We start from the raw sequence: 20,910 nt of genomic DNA on the forward strand, positions 1-20,910 counted from the left end.
AGAATTCAGTTGCTGTATCGACCATCCTTGGAACCAGACGATCCAAGAGACACGCAAACGCATATTGGGAATGATACGGGTACCAGTATCCATGGCAATGGAATCGTGCCTACCAACACGGAAGTACCGTTCGAGGATCCGCCACCAAAATATACACCTCCTCCGAGTTACACGACAGCAACAGGTGCAAGGATAGCAAAGATGTTACGTCAAAGTTTTCGAAGAAGCGTGAGACGAATAGCGAACGTACTTGGCGAGACTAGCGCTCCAAGACAAAGACCAGCCTTGCAACCTCCGCCGCCCGATTACGCGACTGTCTTGGTGGAAATGAATCAAGGCAGACAAACGCAAGACGTGACGATTCACGTAACCGAATCGAGAACCGAGAACAATGCGAATGCCCGGAACAGTGCTGCAGAGAGACATCGACCTAATACCATCGACAGAACAACGAGGATCGGTATGGTCGGATGTTCGTTGGAGAGAACGCATTCGACTTTGGAAAGGGTTCGACGACCGTGTACCACTTCATCGAGCAGTTCGAACTTAACCGCGGTAGATGTCGCCAATTTACTTCGTAGTAGCATTAGAAGAGGGACCACGAGAACCCAACAGTCCTTACGTAGAAGTTTCTGCCACGACGAACCGACGGCAGCAGCGTCCGTCGAGAATCTAGTCGAGGCTGCGGCGCCGATCGGCGAAGAATCCTTGGTCCTTCCAAAGGACGTATCTCTAGTCTCCACTGAACAGGCTAACGATAATAGCGACGATAAAAAGACTGCCCAAGAAACGGATGATTCCGTTTCTGTGATATAGACTTATGCTTTTCTTTTGTTCGAAGTCCGTTTACCGAGAAAACCCAACGATTGCTTCATCGTTATTACATTATCGCGTTTCGCTGATTAATTTCTCTTTATCGATCCGCGTTACCGATGATACTCGTCCTTCGAAGAATTTTCATTGCTAATTTTTCTGTTTAGGCTATCTGTATTTGTGAAAGCTCTTTACCGCGAAAGATCGATAGATTATCGATGACGTATCATTCATCGATAACCGAGAATGCTATTTTATCTGTTTCTAGACTGAATTCAGTATTTTTAATTCTTGTCAAAGCTGACGAATTGCATAATCTCATCGTTTTATTTATCAGATGACGCGCAAATCAATATCGCATGCGAGAAATACGAAAAATATTATAGGGAGAAACTCGGTTTCGTTATTCACGACGAAGTGCTTCGATTATTTTTGCGTACGTTCGAGAAGTAACTTGCTTCGAATCAACATATTTTTAAATAATTTCGGTATCCTTTATCGAGACTGCAAACGAAATGTCAGTGTAATATGTACATATACTGCTATAGTTTCTTTTTCTAAATAGTTTTATTATATATTGATGTATATAGTATTTTAACGAATCATTTTAAGAGAAATTTGCTTGTTAAATATTTTCGTCATTAATCGTGAAAATCGTTTTATGCTACAACTGTACAGTCCGTCCAATGTTCTTCAGGGCCGATATCTTACTTTTCGACCGACAGGCGGTCGGTCCGACAGAACGAAGAACCGATACGCGGGTTCATTTACCATCGCGAACAACTAAAATTATTGACACCGAAGCGAGAAAACTGTGTGTTTTTTAATCTACATGTAGTATATGATTAAACGTTGAATTATGATCGAACAACAAAAAAATGTAAAAACTGCATTATTATTTACATGACCACGTAGTTATATAGCGTCACAAATATTCTAATAACATTTCATAAATGTAACTGCTATACCTGATATTATGGACCATAATAAAGTTTTTATGTTCTTTTTTAAATTCCTTCAATACTTTTGCAGCATCCAACTTAATACAATAATAAATCCTTTACACTTGTTAATTATTAATGTTATATTTAATATCGCACAGTTACAGAAATATATGTTACTACTTTTTTATTGATTGCAAAAACAAAGTACAAAAAGAAAAGAAAAATATGGAGCATTTTAACGTTTTTTCGTTTATATTTCTTTTTAATAAACTCTATATAGTGTTTAATAAGTTTCCTTTTTTATTATTAGATGCCATTCAAATAATGTAAATTCTATAGTACTTTAGTACTTACATGTAAGCAAACACAGTATAACTTTGTTACAGAAAGCAATGTTTCAATTTTGAACGTATACAAAACTAAATAAACTATATATGTTACAATCTGATCATCGAAACATTGACTTCGAAACAGATGTCTTGCATCCTTTTCAATTATGCTAATTATAGGGTAGTTCATTTCATTGCACGAAAAAAATGATGTGCAGAAAAAAACTATCTGAAGCGTTAAATAATTTTCTTTACCATATGTGTACTTAGTACGTTAAGAGAAATGGGCAAACCTTTTCTGTCGACGATCGACTACGTGACTGATAGAGTTAAAAAGACATACTACTCTAGTTAAACGAAATTCAGGATGCCTGAAATTGTAGCTTCATAAATAATTAAAAATGAATAGATAAATAAATATCTCAAGAAACTTTACACTATATATGGAAATACGAAAAACTACCTATCAGAAATTCGTTTGCCCATCCCTAAATTCTATCGATATTAAGTTGTGTCAAAGTAATTTTATATCGTTATATGTTAAATTGCGTTCAAAAGACTCGCTTTTGAAGACGATACAATTAGCTAATTCATAAAGTATTAATTCAAAGCAGTAGATGTAAGAACAGCAACTCCCCTTTCGTAGAAACTGTGAGGATCTTGACTAGGAGCAATATTTAAATCAACGGTAAATAGTAATTCGGTACGCGTGCTGTTCAGATAAACGGGTAAGGACAATTTGCCTTTTCGTACGTCATCGCTGTTAGACCGTATCCACCGCAACATGGTAACTGGTAAATCGGTCATTATGGTCGAAGTCAAATACAGCTGATTATCTTTGCACTGTGCTCCTTGCAATTTCAGGCCAGTAACAGCAAACGAGCAATCGTCCGTTGCAATGTTATCCCCATCTCCTATAGTTACGTCCAATTGTAATTCCTCGAGAGACCAACTATTGGCTTGTGCTATACATTGTCTCGTCGCCGTGATATACGCTTCAGGATTCAGCAATCCACCGAGCCAAACGGGGAAACTCTAAAAACGACAAAATTACATTGTATATAAATATGAAACCATAAAAATGTAAAAGCAGGTTACGAAACGAACTTTAATTTCTTTAGCTCCTCCTTGAGATACTAGTCGCGATACTTCTTGCAATTGCGATACTCTGTGACTAAAATCTGTTATCCACTGGATAACGGTGCATCCTCTTGGTACAGTATACCGTCTCCAACCACCGGGTAAAATACCTTTTACCAATTCTGATAACATGATTCTGTGGTAATTGGTCTGCTTCTTTTTACCCTTCAAAAGAAAATAAGCGGTTCATGATTGACAATAATGTTTGTGTTATAAATAATATCGCAAGAAAATTAATCAATCAAATACCTGACAAATTAAAACGACATCTTCCAAGTCATGAATTACATCTTGCAGTAATTTAGCACCGCTGTTAACTTCTCTTTCAAAGTATCTGTACAGAGGATCTTTGATATTTTCCACGGTTCTCTTGAGTGTAGCCAGATTCTTTGGAAGTAATTGTAACCACGTAGAAGCCGAATTATGTAATGTTCTCATCCAAGATGGTCGACCATCAGCCTCTGCTTCTCGAGGCGTATCCAGAGATTCTTCGTTAGAGTATGCCAATTCATCCTCGTCTTCTAGTTGCTGCATTTTAAGTAATTTTGACACTAAATCCGTTCCTCTCGTTGTTAATAAAACCTTTTCTGCATTGTTCGGTAAACCAAGCCAGGAAGGTGTCTGTCTGTCGGATAGCGATTCGATCCACTTGAGGAAATGATCGCGTCTGGTACCATCCGGCATGGTGATGTGTCTTTGATTTCCTTGCAAACCGTCGATATTAGCAACCAACGCAAAATCTGCTTCGAAAGATCGTGGAGTGAAGAGTTTTCGAAGGAACGATGCCAATAGACGCTGATCGAAATCATTATCGATTTTACCACCATATATACATTGTGAAAGCAAAGTAACCAAGGCATCCCAAGGCACCTTCTCCGGTGGAAGATTAGTTCTGCCCATAGCAGTAGTCTCTATCCATGTATCCAAAGTGTCGCAAGCTACTCTTAAATCGCTTTCATTGAACTCGTAATGTTTTGCCCATCCTAAAGGCGCATAACGAAGACGTTCTTGAACGATCGCGTGGAACCACGCCAAGAGGAAATAAAGTCTGGCCCTTTCGTTCGGAGCCTTCATCATTCGCGATGCAGGTACAGTGCTGAACGTACGCAATAAATTCGCTCGAATGCCAGGAGGTGGTTCGAAAACGAATATTCTACCAGCTCTGAGTAGATTTACCGGTACCTTTGGATTGATCTCCATAGTCAGAAACAGTCTAAAACTGGCATGCGGCTGTAAGCTGTGTAGCTTCTTTTCGAGTTGTACCAACCATTGTGGTGCTAAATGAACATTTTTCAATAATACCCATCTACCAGCTTTAACAGCCATATTTATCGCTCTATCGGCTTGATTGAAACCTTCCGCTGATCCTATCGCGATACTGGCAATTTGTTTACCAGATTCAGCTGCCAAATCATCGACCCGGCCAGAAGCATCGAAGCCTGGCACAGAACAAAGTAAAGCAGGCACGTTTGCCTTCAGTTCGTTTTCAACGACAGAAGCAAAATCGAGTTCCGATTCTGCGGCGGCCATGAAGGATTCTCCCAAGGCGGAAGTAACGACTAACGAAGCAGCAGCTATCACACGATCCGGTCTAAATGCTTGAATTATCAGCAGCTGATGCATGGCTGTTCCTGTTGGTGTCAATGGTTTTTCTTCGTCCCAAAGTTTTGGTACACACGTTTCAGGAGTTGGTGATTGTAGCCACGAATTGAATTCTGTATTTTCCTGAACCTTTTCGGCCAATTTCTTGAAAGCGGGAAGTCTCAAACTTAAGCGCATCATAGCTTCTTGTTGTTCCGAGCTTAAATTAGGTGCAATAGGTCCTCGAATGTTCAGCACACCTTCTTTTCCACGCAAGTAGAACGTGAATTCACTATCATAAGTAGATTCCGTGGCGATACCTTTCAAATGTATTCTGCACAATAATAATGCGAATGTTAACCTGTCCGTGTGTAACATTCCACGAGCAACGCGTTCGTAACAGGCAGAGAACAAATCACTGGTAATGACTGACAATCTCTGCGTGTGTTCCGATATATTCGTTAGCCTTGGATTTTGAGACAAGACGGACGTAAAAACATCCAGGAACATTTTCAAAGAGTATTGGTATAAGAAGTGTACTTGATTCAGACTGTCCATCGTGAAGTATATATTCGAGCAAGCTTGAGACAAAGGCATGTATTGTTGAGAAACTGTTTCGATCTCCGCTATAACTTTATCCGTTTCTTCGACCTTCTTACTAATATCAGCCGCTTCCTGCTTCAGGGTTTCAAGCGTAGTTATTACAGAATCATCGTCGAGTATCTTTCCTTTGGCATCGTTCAATGCTTGCAGCAAAGATTTCTCGAGCTGTCTCAACCTTAGATGGAATTCGCCTTGCAATTTTAACAGATCGGATCTCTTCTCGTCAATGTCCGGCCGTTCGGCTTTTAGAACTTGATTTAAACATTGGCTTTGAAGGGAACTTCTGGTAACGGTGAAATTCACGAAAGTAACGCGAGAACATATATCTGGTGGGAATTCTACCGTTGGATCTCTCGTGGATAAGAATATTACAAAAGATGGAGAAAGATCGATATCTTGATCTCCGAGTGTAATTAACACACGTCCACCTGTTCTTCTTAATTCTCTGTTTAAGACAGGATTCAATATAGGGTCATAATTTTCCACGTCTTGTACCAATAGAGGATTACCAAAACGTAAAGCACTTTCCAGGTTCTTTCTGAAGGAGTCATCCAAAAAGCTTGTTTTCGTAATCTTTCGGTCCTTAAATTCGTTCATTATAAATTCGGTTGCTTGTCCAGATGGATCAATAATTAACGGATATCTGTTAAACCGTTTCAACATAATCGCATTTTCGGTGCAAAGATCATCTGTGGGCAAAGCATTGGCCTGCCATCTCAAGCGTTCATCAGGATTCGAAAGATACTCTGTTCTTGCTATGTCAGGTCTAAACTGTAGATTGGCGTGTTGCAGATGTTGACACCAAGTACTAAACAAATTTTGACGATACTGAAAAAAAATTCATATCATTAATTTCATTAACCTTTTTTGTGGATGTAAAAGTATTTTTACTTATTGTTAAAGTATATTTACATGTTGATCGAAATATCCAGCATAGGCTAAGAAAGCAGATGACAATAAGACATCCCCGATGATCGTGGACATTTGACTCTTAAACGTTTCGCTAGTTGCTTCCCATCGTTCTCTTTCGATCACTAAAGATTTCAGTAAAGCGATAGAACGATCCACTTTGGCCTGTACGCTTTCCAAATCCGCTTTGATGGCTTGCGCTTGAGATATCAACTGAGCGTATTCTTCTTTATACGAAGCTATACTTTGCTCTAATTGAGCGATCAAATTCTTCACTTCTTCTCCTTTTTGCATATTCGTTTCAGCCTGTCGTTCTAACGAGTGAAGCTCGTCTCTTAGAGGCTCTACTCGTTTCAACATATCGGCGTATTCGATCTGCAATTTTTAACCCACATATGTAATCACTATTTAACAATGACATTTTATTTTTAAGAAAAAAATGTTGACCCACCTGTGCTGTAGCCCACTTAACCAGAGGACCACAAGCCATACTAGCTCTATTAACTTTCTCAAAATTGTAGTCTGGATTGCTCAAATATCGACTCTTCATTTTTTCTCTCACCTCGTCGCTAAATGAATATTTAAAAGTTAGTCTGTTAATCTCAACGATTGATGAATTTCATAACTTTAGCATTAGCTTTAGCACTAGTTTTAGATTACATTTTTAATATAATATATTATACATGTAATTTTGGTTAGTAACAAATTTGTCAATGATCGTTCACATGCTCTTAAGTAATAGCTGTGCTTTGTGAATTATATCGGACATCTTTTAGATTTGAGATCAGCAAGCACAGAGATTAATTATACATACATATACAACAAGTATTAGTAATTCACATATTTTTTTCTTCAATGAAAATTTGTCATATCAACGAACCGTGTTCGCTGATCCCTCGATCGAAGTATTAAATTGCTTATCAAAGGAGAATCAAACGGTGAATGCATGCTTACGTAATATCCTCGGTACTGAAATTAGAGACAATAGTATTGATAAAATTGTCCCTCATGATGACAGCGCGGATAGATTTCCAATCACTGGCATTTTCACCGAGCAATAAGCAGATAGACTCCAACGCAACCTTCACGATCGCCGGCGGATTCGCCATGGACCGAACTTCGACTAAATGTTGTTTCTTTATCGATTTCACCGCTATACGAAAAACGAAACGACTTTATATAGTACAAGGAAAATAATAGTGCAGGCATGTGCAATTAGATCAGTTATATGTCATTGTTATAAAAGAAAAGCTCAGCGACAGGCTGCGCATTATACATATTTCGGTCACCTGTATAAAGTTAGAGAGATCAAAAGACACGACGTGTTTTATTTACAAATACGCATACAGTATTTACGTATCGTCACGTCCTTATAATTTTTCCTTGAAAATATTGAGAAGTTTATAGAATTGAACATTAATTTTATAGCGACAATCAACACATTCTTGTTATATTTATAAGGACGTTCTTGTACGTAAGCGAGTATACTGTGTTCAGGCAAAAAGACATAACATATATGTCAAGCGGTTATGGTATCGTTTCTGCCTTGATAAATTCCCACGCGAATATTGAACATTCAGCAGACCCATAATCATTTCCTTACGTGATGTTCTCCGTGTTGAAGTTGACGATGGTTGGTATGAAACTATCCTTCATAATGACAGTGCGAATTTGTTTCCAATCGGTAGCATTTTCCTCGAGTAACAGGCATATAGATTCTAAAGCCAGCTTTACGATGCTGGGAGGATTTGCCATCGATCGAATTTCAACGAGATACTGCCGCTTTATCCCCTTGACAGCTATACTCATTGTAAACCGTTTCAGCACGTAGTGCGACATATGTTTCACGCGGTTAGAATATAACAAGTAAGCAACGATTGCAATTATTTACCGTTTGCAATCGTCACGATGATCAAGACAACTGAAATACAAATAATACGTACCGTTTTGTGCATCGATGACAGCTGGTTCAACTTGCGCCAGATCAGCCATAACATCGTCTCTCTTTTGGTTAATGGCAACTGTTTGTATCGCCAACTGCTGTTGAATCTCTTGACTTTGAACCTTCTTTTTCTCTGCTTCCTGCTGGTCTTTAACCATCTGTCGCAATTTTGCATTTGCAGCTTCATTCTTAGCGTGCAATTCCTACGAGTAGAACCCCCATTTTTAAAAATCTCGTTCTTAAGGAAAAAACATTTTATCGTTAGAAATATTCGCATTTAAATAGCAACCTTACCTGAGACTTTATAGCTAAGCTTTTCTGCATTTCTTCCACCTGTTCTACGGTTTCGGCGATTTTACTTAAACCAACGTTTAGATGTAATTGTTGTTCTTCCAAATCGCTTCGTTTCTCTTGATACAATTTCACGAAATGGTTGATGAAATCCAAATAATGACGTGGAGTGATAGCCATAGTTCTACTGCCACGTTTGGCGAGTCTAGCATTGGCTTTGTGCAACGTTTGATGCACGTAGACACAAGCATTGATAACGGCATCTCTATGCGAAGGTTGTGCTGGAATTAAAGAGCAAACGGAGGGGAAGAAATCTGGATATTTCCATGAAGGTCTTTCCAAATCTACACGACTGGTAAACTCTTTGCCAACTTGGAAGAGCGCGTTATCCGACCAATCACCGAACCAATTCAACACGCATCTGTTGAATAATGCAGGTGATGTTGCAGCACGGTCCTTAAGTCCATCCGTACTAGGGTTCATAGTAAATACGACGTGCAAATTCTTCATTACTTGACCGGTAAACCATTTATACAATTCTTCGTTTGAATCCAACATAAGACCCTCGCGTTGTGCTCCTTCCTTACATTGTGTCATAAGCGTTGTATATTCATCGCCTTCAAACAAACCAGGTACTTCGCCATTTGCAAGTAAGGTATTCATACGTTCAAGGAAACCAGAATCTAATACGTTAGATTCATCGAGTATAAATGCTATTTTCTCGTCTTTGCAACCGGAGCGCCTTAATACTTGACGCAAATCCTCGTCGAAGTCTTCGCCAGTGTATTTATTGTGAACCTTTCGAATAAAATAAATATTCGATAAAAACATTCAATAAAATAAACGACAGAATTAATGAATTCATACCTTTATTTGGAATATGGATAAGCCATTCATCCATGCAACAAATCTAGACAGCGTTGTCTTACCAGCTCCAGAAACACCAATAAGCAATAAGTGTCCCTGTGGCTGTCGGAAAATTCTGTCAATCCGTAGAACATGTTCAAGTACTTCATCAAACAGTACTAAAGGCACATCCAGTTCTTCTTCATAAAATACTTTCAATCTTGCTCTAACATAGTCTCGTAACTCTTGTCTATTCACAGGCACATAATCCTTAGACAGCCAATTGCTATATAAGATAGGTCTAGCTAATGCTTTCTCTTTGTCAACGTTCATGAAGTGCTTCATAGCAACGGTATCTATGTTTTTATTGGTCCAGGTTCTCTCTGAATCTTCCACTAGCCTGTCCTGGAAGAGACGAAGAGCTTCGTGTGCCCACAAACGTACTAGACCTTCAACCGATAAATTATCAAGAGGTCTTATAGCTTCACAAATTCCTCGCACCCAACGAGTCATTTCACGCGGAGAATAAACGTAATGTGGTTGCATGTCTTGAGTAAATCTTTCTTGTGAAGCCAAGTAAAATTCTACCATTGCATTTGTTAAAGGTTCAGCATAACCTCGCAACGATGGTGTCAACCTATAATGTTTTTATATTAAAATAGTTTAGTAGCGGGTTTAAAAATTGTTGATGTTATTAATACTATTATTCTTGTTACTCGTACCTAAGCATAGCCCGTGTGAAAGTTCCATAGATTTGTTTCAAAGATGTTTCTCCTGGATAGTCGACATAGATCACCGGAACATGTCGTAAAAATCTATGGCTAAGAGGTTTTCTACCCGGATCTGTCGGAGGATTACAGGCACCGACGAACTGAATTCTTTCCAAAGTAACCCATGCTTGATCACTAGTTCGATAGAAACCCCTATGTTCTACCAGTTGTCTCAGGAATGAAATTACACGTTGTGTCCCATAATTATCCATATCGGGCAAATTGATTTCATCACAGAATAGAATCAGCCATTTGCCCAATTGTACTGGAGAAAGTACTACACCGTTTGGTGTTTTACGGTATTCACAATAATGATCAAAAGTTTTGAGTAGCAGCTCTGGTGTAGTAGCCGATGAAAAGTTAAGACCAACAACTTCCATGTCAGGTAAGGCTCGTAAAGCAGAGAAAAGAGTCATTGTTTTACCGGATCCCGGTGGCCCACAAAGTACTATGATAGAAATATAACACAATATTACATTATTATTATTTTTATAATATTTATTACTTATTATAAATATATTAATATTACCTATTGGCTTATGTTCTGCCAACCACGTGTAAAGTAGACTTTCGTGTCTTACGGTATCCAACGTAGGTACAACGATGTCAGGACTGGCGACCTTATGCGTTTCTACTTCAATCTGAGGAACTTTATTGCTCCAAGGTAACCATTCGCCGTGAATGCTAACTTCAAAGTCAATGATGGGAATATTGCTTTGTGTCGGCAGAGGAATAGTTGTGATGGATCTAACAAAGTCTCCAAGATCAGATCGAACTTTTAACTTCGCATCTCCCGCAAAACTCCATAGTAATGCGTATACTAAACACTTTGGCATATAACGCTCCAATTGCTCACTTGGCAAAGGAAAGTCAGTATGCGAATGATTGTATTGTAGAACATTGCGTACAGCTTGATTCAACATAGAGAATAAAGAGCTTAGTGCACGTAAACGTGTAAAGTCCATTATATGTTCCTGTTTCATGGCATACTCTAAGCATCTCACTACTAATCCATCTGGAGCAAAATAACTTTGTAAAATGCTAGCAACCTCTCGCTGTACCGATAACGCAGGTGACAATGTATCATCTTTCTCGGTTGCCTTCTTGCTAAGGTTGTCCTCTTCACCATCTTCTAGTGGGATATTCTTTAAACGTAGCATATAGTTTTCAAATATCATTTCTGTTGAAAGTACATCTTCGGAGAACCAGACCATGCCGCAACGAGAAACAGTAGCTAACGTGGCATACTTTAGATCCTGAACTTCAAACATAACTCGCACGTTCGGTGGTAAACTTAGACGTTCACCATTCGGCAATGTGAGCAGTTTATTATCGTCTAGTACAGAATTTAGATTTTCAACCCATTCTGGATCAACGTCGCCATCAAATATAATCCACTGCCGTTTGTTAATCTCTCCTCTTACGTTGTCTATAATCTTTCTAAGAATATGAGTGAAAAGACCGTCTGTCCATTCGCGTGTATTTTGATCCAGTACACCATACAATGTTTCCTTGCTGATAGCTTTAGGATCGATTACATGTGCAACACCCTCTATTCCCTCGAATCTTTCCAATGCTTTTAAAAGTACTTTCCACGCTGTTGTTTTTCCAGAACCACTTGGTCCGACCATCATCAAGCCATGATTTAGATTACAAATTTGATAAAGTTGAAGCACCTATGTACGAACATTATTAAAATTAAAACCAATATCGAAATATAAATGACGATCATACGAATTTACGAGACGCAGAATCATCCATGAAATGAAAAGGTACAGGTCATGCAATGCTGATCAGAGATTAGTTTGTCTCACCTTTTCTACCCAGGTCTCACAGACCATTTCCTGAGAGTGCATATGATAAAGAATGAAGAAATTAGGAATACGTTATCTATATTACATATTTTCAGAAAAGATACAGACTTTTCGTCTCTTGAATCAATCTACTTTTTCTATGCTACTATTTCTAACAATGAGATGACGAGCCAATGCAAATGATGAATATGTACAATGTGCAATGTTATAGTATTCCATTACCTTTTCTTGCCAAGCTCCACCTTGTTCGTCACCTTCACCGCATACGAGATATTCTTCCATGCACACCTTTCTGATCTGATCTTTTAATCCTGTAAACGACGTAGCTTGTAGAAAATGACGAGATCGATGAGGTGTGAAAGTATAACGATATGATGTGAACCGTTACCTTTCATTTCAGCTCGAGTATAGTTAACATTTGGGAATACATCGTTAAGTAAACTGAATAGCAATGGAATATCTTCAGCGACTAATTTCGGTACCATGGTTTCGCAAACGGACTGAATAAGGATTTCTTGTTCTGGTAAATTTTCAGCGATCGAAGCTTCGTCGATGTTAGTTTCGCCACGATTTTGCATACCTTCCTTTATTTTTTGAATACGATCACGTTTTACATTACCAGCAGATATCAGCACGGATTTAAGTGCTCGAAGACCGAAGTCATAATGAGATTGATTGGAAAGTTGTTCATCACATAATCTGTAATGACATTAAGTGTTTAATACAAATAAATATAAAACGTAAATAAATCTGAGAAACTTACTTGAAAAATGGCACAATTTTGCAAGCTAGTTTCTCGGCGGATCGGAATCCTTGACTAAAGAGCATAACTTCAGCAATTAACTGTCTATCAGGAGTTGTCATAGCCAAAGATCTAAAGAGTTTCTTCAAATTATCGGGAAGGTTCGATCGTCCGGCATAACCTGGATTCATGGTAATAAATATCGCCATGTCCGTCGATACTTTTACTTGTTTTCCAACCAGCTCTACGCAAAGCATTCCTTCCTTCTTTCCTTCCATTTGACTCTTTAATGCTTCTTGAATAGTTTGCACTTGTTGAGAAACAGCAGAAAGCATACGCTCTTCCAGACGATTAAATTCGTCGAAGCAGCCCCATGCTCCAACTTGACAAAGCCCAACAAATATACGACCCATAGCCTAACAAAATACATTAGCGAATATTATAAAATATACATTCTTTTTCTTGTCTCATATCTTCATAATTATTACGTATCATTTACCTGAAAGTCGAACGTTTCATCGCAATTAAATACCAACACAAATCTTCCCAATTGATGACCCAAAGCTTTCACTGACTCAGTTTTTCCTGTACCAGCTGGTCCAAATGGAGAACCACCGAGACGAGCTTCTAAGGCCTGAGTCATCGTTAAGTAGCACCTATCGGTCAACGGTGTTTGAACTAATCTATCTTGTACTCCTAAGTATTCGAATCCGTAAAAGAACTTGGCGTTTGCCATGTGTATCGTAAGTTGTTGTAAAACTTCTGTTTGTCTTGGGTCAAAATAGAATCTCATTTCGCATAGCCATTCAAATGCTTTTGGATTAGAAACTTTGTTCGCAATTAATCTTCTCGTTACTGTGCGTTTATGTACAAATTCGTTAATTAAATGTTCTAGCTTTTTCCTTCTCAAAGGAGGCTGTTCTTGTAGAACAGAGTCTGCTAAAACGTTTAATGTACCTTCGACTTGTAATAACACTCTTTCTAAGGGACTCTTACTTGGATCGTTTTGTGCTTCGTGTAAAGCAGCTTCAACGTCTTCTGACCATAGAATCTGAGCAGCTAAAACTATAATTTGTGCCTGATAGTTATCGCACCATGTCATAAACGCTTGCGGATTAATATTTCCGTCTTTGAACTGTTTGATATCTTGTACCGCTCTTGCAAGACTCGACGCCAACGTGACTCTCATTTCTTTTTCTACGAGAGTCAACCATTCATTAATTTTTGGGTGATCAACGGTGGATACAGGGGTTTGGAAAAGTACCTCTTCTCCTTCACGAGAAGCTATTCCAGTAATAACAGTATTATCTTCGTTCAAAAGTATAGCTGCTACACCAGCAAACATCTTTTTAAAGTGTTTTTGTAGTCTTGCAATATTTTTACTGTTACCAATTATTTCTAATAAATCTTCATCTCCCACGAAATAGAATCGTGGGAACGATGTACGTTCTCTCTCAAGATACTCTCCCAAGGCTTTCTGGATCTTCCCAAGTAAATCTGCTAATCGTTCGAGTGCTCTCTGCACACCAGGAATATTCAAGACGTCCATCACCATCGGGGATTTCGATACCTTTTTCATTAAACCCAAAAACTCTGAACTGATACTTTGGAAACGAGATGTTTCAACGGGTAGTAATGTTTTAATGTCAGCGCTTCCTGAAAAAATACCTTCCAGATAAACCCATCGCCTCTGAACATCTATCCATACGTCGAATAATGCATTGATTCTGTTTAATTTTTCTTCCCATGTTAATGCCTCTTCTTCAAATACTTTATAGTAAGGTGAGAGTTTCATAGCGGCGACAGAATTAATGTGCTCTTTAACCTTGTTAAATAGATCATCCCAACCACGAATCAATCTACACTTATTTTGGTAATTGATCAAATCCAGTTCGTACGTTTGCCAAGATTCTCGAACCTGTTTTAAGAATTCTTCAAGTGCCATTTCACCTTGAGCAACAAGAATAATGTCTTTTACTATTCCTTCGTTTTTCTGTAGATTTACATCCCAAACTTGACCAAGAGTAAGTTCACTTAGTACCCAGTTTACTCGAAGTTGCTTTGTTAATTGTTTCCAATGCCTCTCTTTCAAAGCATCAGATTTTAACTCTACAATTAACATATTGACTTTCGTGTAACTTTGTAACATCTTTTTAACATATTCGTACGAAGAATATTGTCTCAGTCTAGCTGGTAATTCTTTCAATTGGGCCATCATTGTATCTAGCTGTTGACGTAATTTTCTTGGCTGGACGGATAACCAAGGTTTTTCTCGAGTTTCATCTATCTGTGCCCATATCCTTGATAATTCTGACCAAACTCCTCTTAAATCTTGAAGTTCTTCGAACACCACTTGCATTCTATCTTCGGTAGTTGATACTCCACCCGGTTCTTGCAATTCTAAAGCTTCCTTAGCTTTTGCTACGTTGTCCCTTTCTTCTTTCAATCTAGCAAACTTACTCTCAAACAATTGCAACTGTTGTAATGCATCGTCTGGCCGTAAATGGCCCTCGACTGGCTTGCCCCTTTCCCAATCGCTTAGAAAATCGTTAGTTCTTATTTCAACTGCTTTATCTTCCGCAACAATTTTCATTTGCAGCGAAGCAACTTGTGTTTGTATACTAGTGTCTTTTCTCTTAATTATTTCATTAAATGCACCCCATTCACCTTCTATGTTATCCACGTGCAGCCACGACGATGGAAACTGGAATCTCTGCCGCTCCAATATTCTTTGACCCTCGCGATATATGTCAACTTGTTTCTCCCAAGCTTTCATTTTACGTTTCAAAGATTGAACATAAGTTATAAATCCAACTGCATCTGAAGTACTGGCAGCTTCGATGGATTGCTGTTCTAAATCGCTTCTGGATTTCGATACTTGTACATGGAAACTTGCCATTTCGTTGCCAAGAAGTGTTCCGAATTTACCCAAAGTTTCTTTGTGCCATGAATCATATTTCAAAGATACTTTACTTTGCACTTTTGCAAAATCGATAATAACAGGACCAAATTCACGTCTAGTGTCCGATGTATCGAAAGTAGTTCTGCTTTTTTTAATATCATTTAGACACTTCATCCACAAGTTAATATTTTCTCCTAATTTTCCATATAAATTATCCGGTTGTAAGTCCCATAGAGCTTGATAACGCAACCATTGATCCACGTAATCGGCTACATCTTTCATTTTAGATTCAACCGCTTCGTATGCTGCTTCCAAAGGCTGTTTTCCACTAGGTAACTTTGTAAGTAAATTTCTGTAAGTACCCGACTCAAGTTTATCTAAACCTACTTGATACCGTGAACTTTGAAGTCGAACTTGGGAGGTAACAATAGCTTGCCACGCAAATAATTGTTGCATTATTTGGAATCTTGCATCTTCAATACTTGGATACAAGTACATTGTTTGATTCGTTATGCGAACTTCATGAATTTGATTCTGAATATTTGGATCACCACCAGGTTTATGAGTGGGCTGAGACGGTGCATCGGTATCCATACTTACATCCACTTCTTTCTTTTGACCAGTAAGTGCATTGGTCCAAGCTTTTATTCCAGCTTCTAATCTAGCTGCTAAATTCTTTTCCACTTCTTCATTGAGTCTAGACACCCATATCGTTAAGTTCGAGTAATTTTTCAAGGATAATTCATCTACAGACTTCTGAATTTTAGAAAGTATATCAGCAAATGTATTTGCCGAATATGGACATGTTTCAAGAGACCGAACGTCGACGTCTAATTGTTCTTCAACCACCACGAGATCTTCTACGTTTTCTTGAAAAGAGACAACAGCATCGGACAGACGTTGCACGTATTGATCCAGTTTATAACTTTCCCAAATCAGAGCAATTCCCTAAATTCAAAAACAGTGACGCATTAAAATAAACAGAATTTTCTAATAATGATCAACGTATGTTCGGAAACTTACTTCGGAAATAAGCGATAAGACATCATTACGCATTCCAGCAACCAAAGGTATGATACTGGGCTTATCTTCGATCTAAGAAAAGAATAAATTATGGAGTATAATTAAGAAGAATTATAGATTTTACGATATCGATACAATTTTACGACATAAATTACGACTTATCATTCAATCATATACAGTCAAAAAATGCAAACAAAAATTTTACATATTCATAGCGAATGCTAAGAAATCATACGACAATTTTTATTTGTATCTGAAGTATTACAAAAAAGAAGAATTATGAAATGTTATCATATCAAATACAAGCAACTTTTGAATGTGCGGACTCTGAGAGATAATTTTTCAGATTTCTATAAAATTACTAGAATTAAACAATTTTAAAATCTCCAAAAAATATATCATATAAATTTTGATATATCATAATAAGAGAGAAGGATCCCAGATATTCAAAGAATTCCCGCACATCCTTACAATTTTCCTACTCATACCGTTATTGATCTTATACTAATTTCTGTTCAACCGTTTAATGTACTAAAATAAAATGTTGTCATCTTGCAGTACACATGTTTCTACAAGAGCTAAGCAGGCATACAATAATAATTTGCAAATATAGGCAAGATGCATAACTCCTGAAAGCATCATACATGACTACCTTTAGTGCGGGGCAGTGAGGACTCCGATTGGTAAGCTAAAAATATTGGAGATCCAAGGAATTAGAAATATGAGGATTACTAATATGTACCTTTAACCTGGCTCTATTCCCTATCATATCTAATCCCTCATTCGTGCTTTAAAAATTTTTAATCGTTTACGTTATAAAAAATAGTCGTAACACGTAATGAAATAAAATTTCTTTAAAAATGTTATACCAATTTTTGAAATAATATAATCAGAAATTAGTAAATATAACAAAATATTACCTTCTCCAATGTTCTTTCGTAAGTTCTGATGCTCTCAATTAGACTTATCGCAAATGGATATAACTGATTGGCCTGGTGCGCTTTATTCACAATTGGAAGTGGTACACGGAAACCAAAATTTCTCAGATTTCTTACTTCCTTCGACAACGTGATAATTTCAGGAAGGAAATTCACTTTCAGTTTTAGTACATTGCCACGGCCTGTTCGTGATCGAACATTATCTATTGTAAAAATCCTCCCGGTGACGCCTAGATTTCTTTGTTGTACTTTACGCGCCCATTCATCGAAAATTTCCTGAGTCGATAATTTCATGCGGAAACTATCTCCATCCGCTTTCAATTTTTGACCTTCGATATGACTTTCCCATCCTTTGCCTACAAAATAATATTAAATGAACAATCCATAAAAATTTATTAAAAAGTTCACGTTTTCGTATTTACCTAGGACGTCTTCAACGCGTTTTAAGTACATTTTAAGTTGATAATCTATTTGTTTAACCCAAAGAATAGAACCGGTAACAGGTGGTAAATCTCTAACTGTACTCATCTTGCAGCATTTACTTTGTGCATATTGGACCTGGATTAATAATATCATTAACTATTGTTTCTTTAATTATTAGCTCAATCATTAATCGAAATTAAAAATAGTGGAACATACTTTAAATTTTTCATGTAGAGCTTCAATATCATCTTTTACTCTTTGAATCAACTGTGTCTGATACTCTCTGATAGCTCCTCGAATATGCGGTCTTACGAAAAGTGCATTAAAACGAGAAAAAATTCTGAACATTTCATTAGCATTCTTTGCTGTACCCAACTGATCTCGGAGATGTGCCGTGATTCTTGCCTCGACTCTTTCAATACGTTCTTCATACCTATGAACAGCAGCTTTCCAAGATTCTAGACCTTCTTTAGTAATATCAAGACAATCTATCTCTTTTACATTCTCGTATGCTAAATTCACTTCGCTGATAGTGTTTGTATCCGCTGTATCTAAAGCAAATTCAACTTTCACATTATCATTATCTGGATTCTCTATTGTAGCATTATTATTATTTTGTCGAACAGTAGGTCTAAGTACGCGAACAATAACCGTTCTCAATTGTTCATGTTGTCGACGGAAGTGTCGCATATGTTCCATTTTGGTTTGTAATTTCTTATGTGCTGGTGAAACCCTCCATACCATTTTCATGTGTTCATCACGTTTTTTCTTAACGATATCTCTTAACAGTCCAGTTAATTTTTCATACTCGTCATCCCAGGTATTAAATACTTCAAAACACTGGCTCATAACTTTTTCAAATTCATTAAATGGAATGTGCATCAATCTTCTTGTGCCTAGCACCTTAAGAAGTTGTTGTCCCAAATCTCTGGAAATAGCTTCTATCAATCTTAATACCCTCTGAATAGGATATTTTGTGCTTCTTATTTTTCTCAGGTGCATAAAAATTTTGTTAACACTGGTACGTATTCTCCTAAGTTCTGTAGCTGATAATAAATCATTGATTGGAAAATCTTTCATCAATGGGTTATAATCATTGACAGTAGCTAAAGCTTGCTGTAGGCCAGTATCTGTGTCAAAGCTAACAGTTGCATGGAATCTTTTTCCATGCTTAAGTATATCAAGAGTCAAAGATATTTCTATGCTCTCTCGTTTTTCTTGTATTCGATGTAATGCTCTTTCTAAATTTAGCCAGAAGGAAATTTCTTGCAGAGCAGTACCTGATTCTGGGTCACGATTTAGTTTGGTAACCTGCATAAGAATTAAAAACAACAATATTGCACAAATAAAAGTAAAAATACAAAATATTTACCTTTTGAATTTCCTTTATCCATCTATTGACACCATTTTGTAATTGATTCAGAAATGTCGAATCTTCAACCTTATCACCAAAGTCGGCAACTTTGGGTTTACGATTTTCTTCTGCACATTGTTTAATTACTTGTGCAACGACAGGATGAATTTGTAATGAAATTTCGGGTATATCTATATTTTGTTGCAAATGCAATAAACCCATTTCTAATTCCGCTATTTTCTTTTCTACAGATGGTGCCATTTTATCACCGTCTCTATCTGCACGACCTGTTTCTTTCACATAGCTTTTAAAATATGGAGCCATAGTTTTACTTATTGCATGCAATGTTTCATATGGTGGTCCATCAGAGAAAGTAACTAAATGTAACTGTGAATGGATACTCTTATCAGCTTCGACTACTGCTGCACGTTTTGTTAAAACTAAGGAGGCCATTTTTGGACTAGTGAAATGTATTTCATTCGAAATATAGAAAACAACATTTTCTTTTTCTTCATCAGCTTCATTGTTATCTTCCTCTAAAAAATAATAAATCAAAATATAACAAATGGTTAATAAAAAAAAAAGTCAAAACTAAATATTCCTTTTTATTACATTCGCTAGATTATTCTCTGCTAATGCAGTTTAAAATAGGTCATGCATGATGTTATTTATTTTGTCATTTCAATTTACTAATACCAAATAATAAAATTTTATGAACATGAAGATAAATATGTAACCAATATAATATACAGCATACCGGCACATATTCGCAATGAATTAATGTATAAATGAGAAGTATAAACGAAAAATAACGTAATAAAAACGTTATTACATTTATCGATTATATTTGAGAGTGAGTCATATCTTAAAGAAATTTAAATGCAACGACAAACGTCGCATTAATTTTCAGGATACGTTTCCTGTTGCGGCTTAATGTACCGTTGTATCGAAAGACTGCAATGGAGGATATCATAGAAGGGCAGAGTGCAAAATTCTTAATATCAAATTAATAGATATATACCAAATCAATTCACATACCTTTAGTAGCACTCCTCTGTATAGAAAGAGCCCATACTTGTGGGTCACTTAAGAATTTTTTTATACATTCTTGATTGGTTGTATTTTCAAGAGCGGAATCGAATGGGGATTGTACCACATCTTCATCAGGTAGAAGGACCGTTACGATCTTTTTCAAATAATTAGCAAACGCCCAATAATCTACGACTATAATAATCTGAGACTCCGGGGATGGATCCCCGGAGCTGTCCAAGGAATCACCCATCCCACGTTAATCAGTATCACAAAATTTTTCAGATTTTGAGCGGGTGATCGGCCGATCCCCGCTCTTGGATGAGCTGTCACACAGTCGATGACGACCTATAATAGGCATAGACTACAGCACACGAGTACTTGCAAACTTAACGATTCGCAAAAGATAACGCTATTTCTTTGCTCCCTATTTTATCAATCACTTTGGCTAGTTTTCATGCTTCTTCAGTTAAATTGCAGTCACATGAATTCTACATATGTCACTTTATATCTTGTA

General features: G+C 37.3%; 2 protein-coding genes across 12 annotated transcripts in view; one reads left to right on the forward strand and one right to left on the reverse strand.

Annotated features, from left to right (window-relative positions):
• Window positions 1-1,825, forward strand: part of bdg (sodium-dependent transporter bedraggled) — a 22,710-nt gene extending 20,885 nt beyond the window's left edge. For all 4 annotated transcript variants that reach the window (XM_076535304.1, XM_076535305.1, XM_012296063.2 and 1 more), the window contains one exon: window positions 1-1,825. In XM_076535304.1, coding sequence (XP_076391419.1) covers window positions 1-816 — 816 coding nt within the window. In that variant the 3' untranslated portion in view covers window positions 817-1,825.
• On the reverse strand, window positions 1,690-20,842 carry Dhc64C (dynein heavy chain, cytoplasmic). 8 transcript variants are annotated; one of them, XM_076535301.1, is made up of 23 exons: window positions 20,403-20,842; window positions 19,383-19,900; window positions 18,227-19,321; window positions 18,010-18,145; window positions 17,570-17,943; window positions 17,302-17,337; window positions 16,650-16,721; window positions 13,224-16,574; window positions 12,746-13,140; window positions 12,371-12,681; window positions 12,205-12,293; window positions 11,983-12,012; window positions 10,698-11,844; window positions 10,121-10,616; window positions 9,420-10,035; window positions 8,556-9,350; window positions 8,263-8,464; window positions 7,923-8,118; window positions 6,771-6,888; window positions 6,323-6,694; window positions 3,476-6,238; window positions 3,194-3,391; window positions 1,690-3,121 (listed from the first exon to the last, which is right to left on the reverse strand). In XM_076535301.1, the coding sequence occupies exons 1-23, from the start codon at window positions 20,644-20,646 to the stop codon at window positions 2,687-2,689; spliced, it is 13,989 nt and encodes a 4,662-aa protein (XP_076391416.1). In that variant the 5' UTR covers window positions 20,647-20,842; the 3' UTR covers window positions 1,690-2,686. The 8 variants fall into 8 exon arrangements, with proteins under 8 accessions (XP_076391416.1, XP_076391414.1, XP_076391418.1 ...); XM_076535299.1 differs by lacking the exon at window positions 7,923-8,118 and adding an exon at window positions 7,274-7,472 and having other exon boundaries at window positions 20,403-20,830; XM_076535303.1 differs by lacking the exon at window positions 17,302-17,337 and having other exon boundaries at window positions 20,403-20,838.
• Between the last annotated feature and the right edge of the window lie 68 nt (window positions 20,843-20,910).

This window comes from Megachile rotundata, chromosome 9, assembly GCF_050947335.1.
Source record: "Megachile rotundata isolate GNS110a chromosome 9, iyMegRotu1, whole genome shotgun sequence".
NCBI lineage: Eukaryota > Metazoa > Arthropoda > Insecta > Hymenoptera > Megachilidae > Megachile > Megachile rotundata.

Bases quoted from the DNA above. Each gene is read 5' to 3' on its own strand.
- Dhc64C (XM_076535299.1), bottom strand. From the start codon at position 20,646: ATGGGTGATTCCTTGGACAGCTCCGGGGATCCATCCCCGGAGTCTCAG. The intron at 17,338-17,569 runs GTAATATTTTGT...CAATATTTTTAG, and splicing joins ACGAAAGAACATTGGAGAAG to CTTACCAATCGGAGTCCTCA. The intron at 3,392-3,475 runs GTATTTGATTGA...TTTCTTTTGAAG, and splicing joins ATGTCGTTTTAATTTGTCAG to GGTAAAAAGAAGCAGACCAA.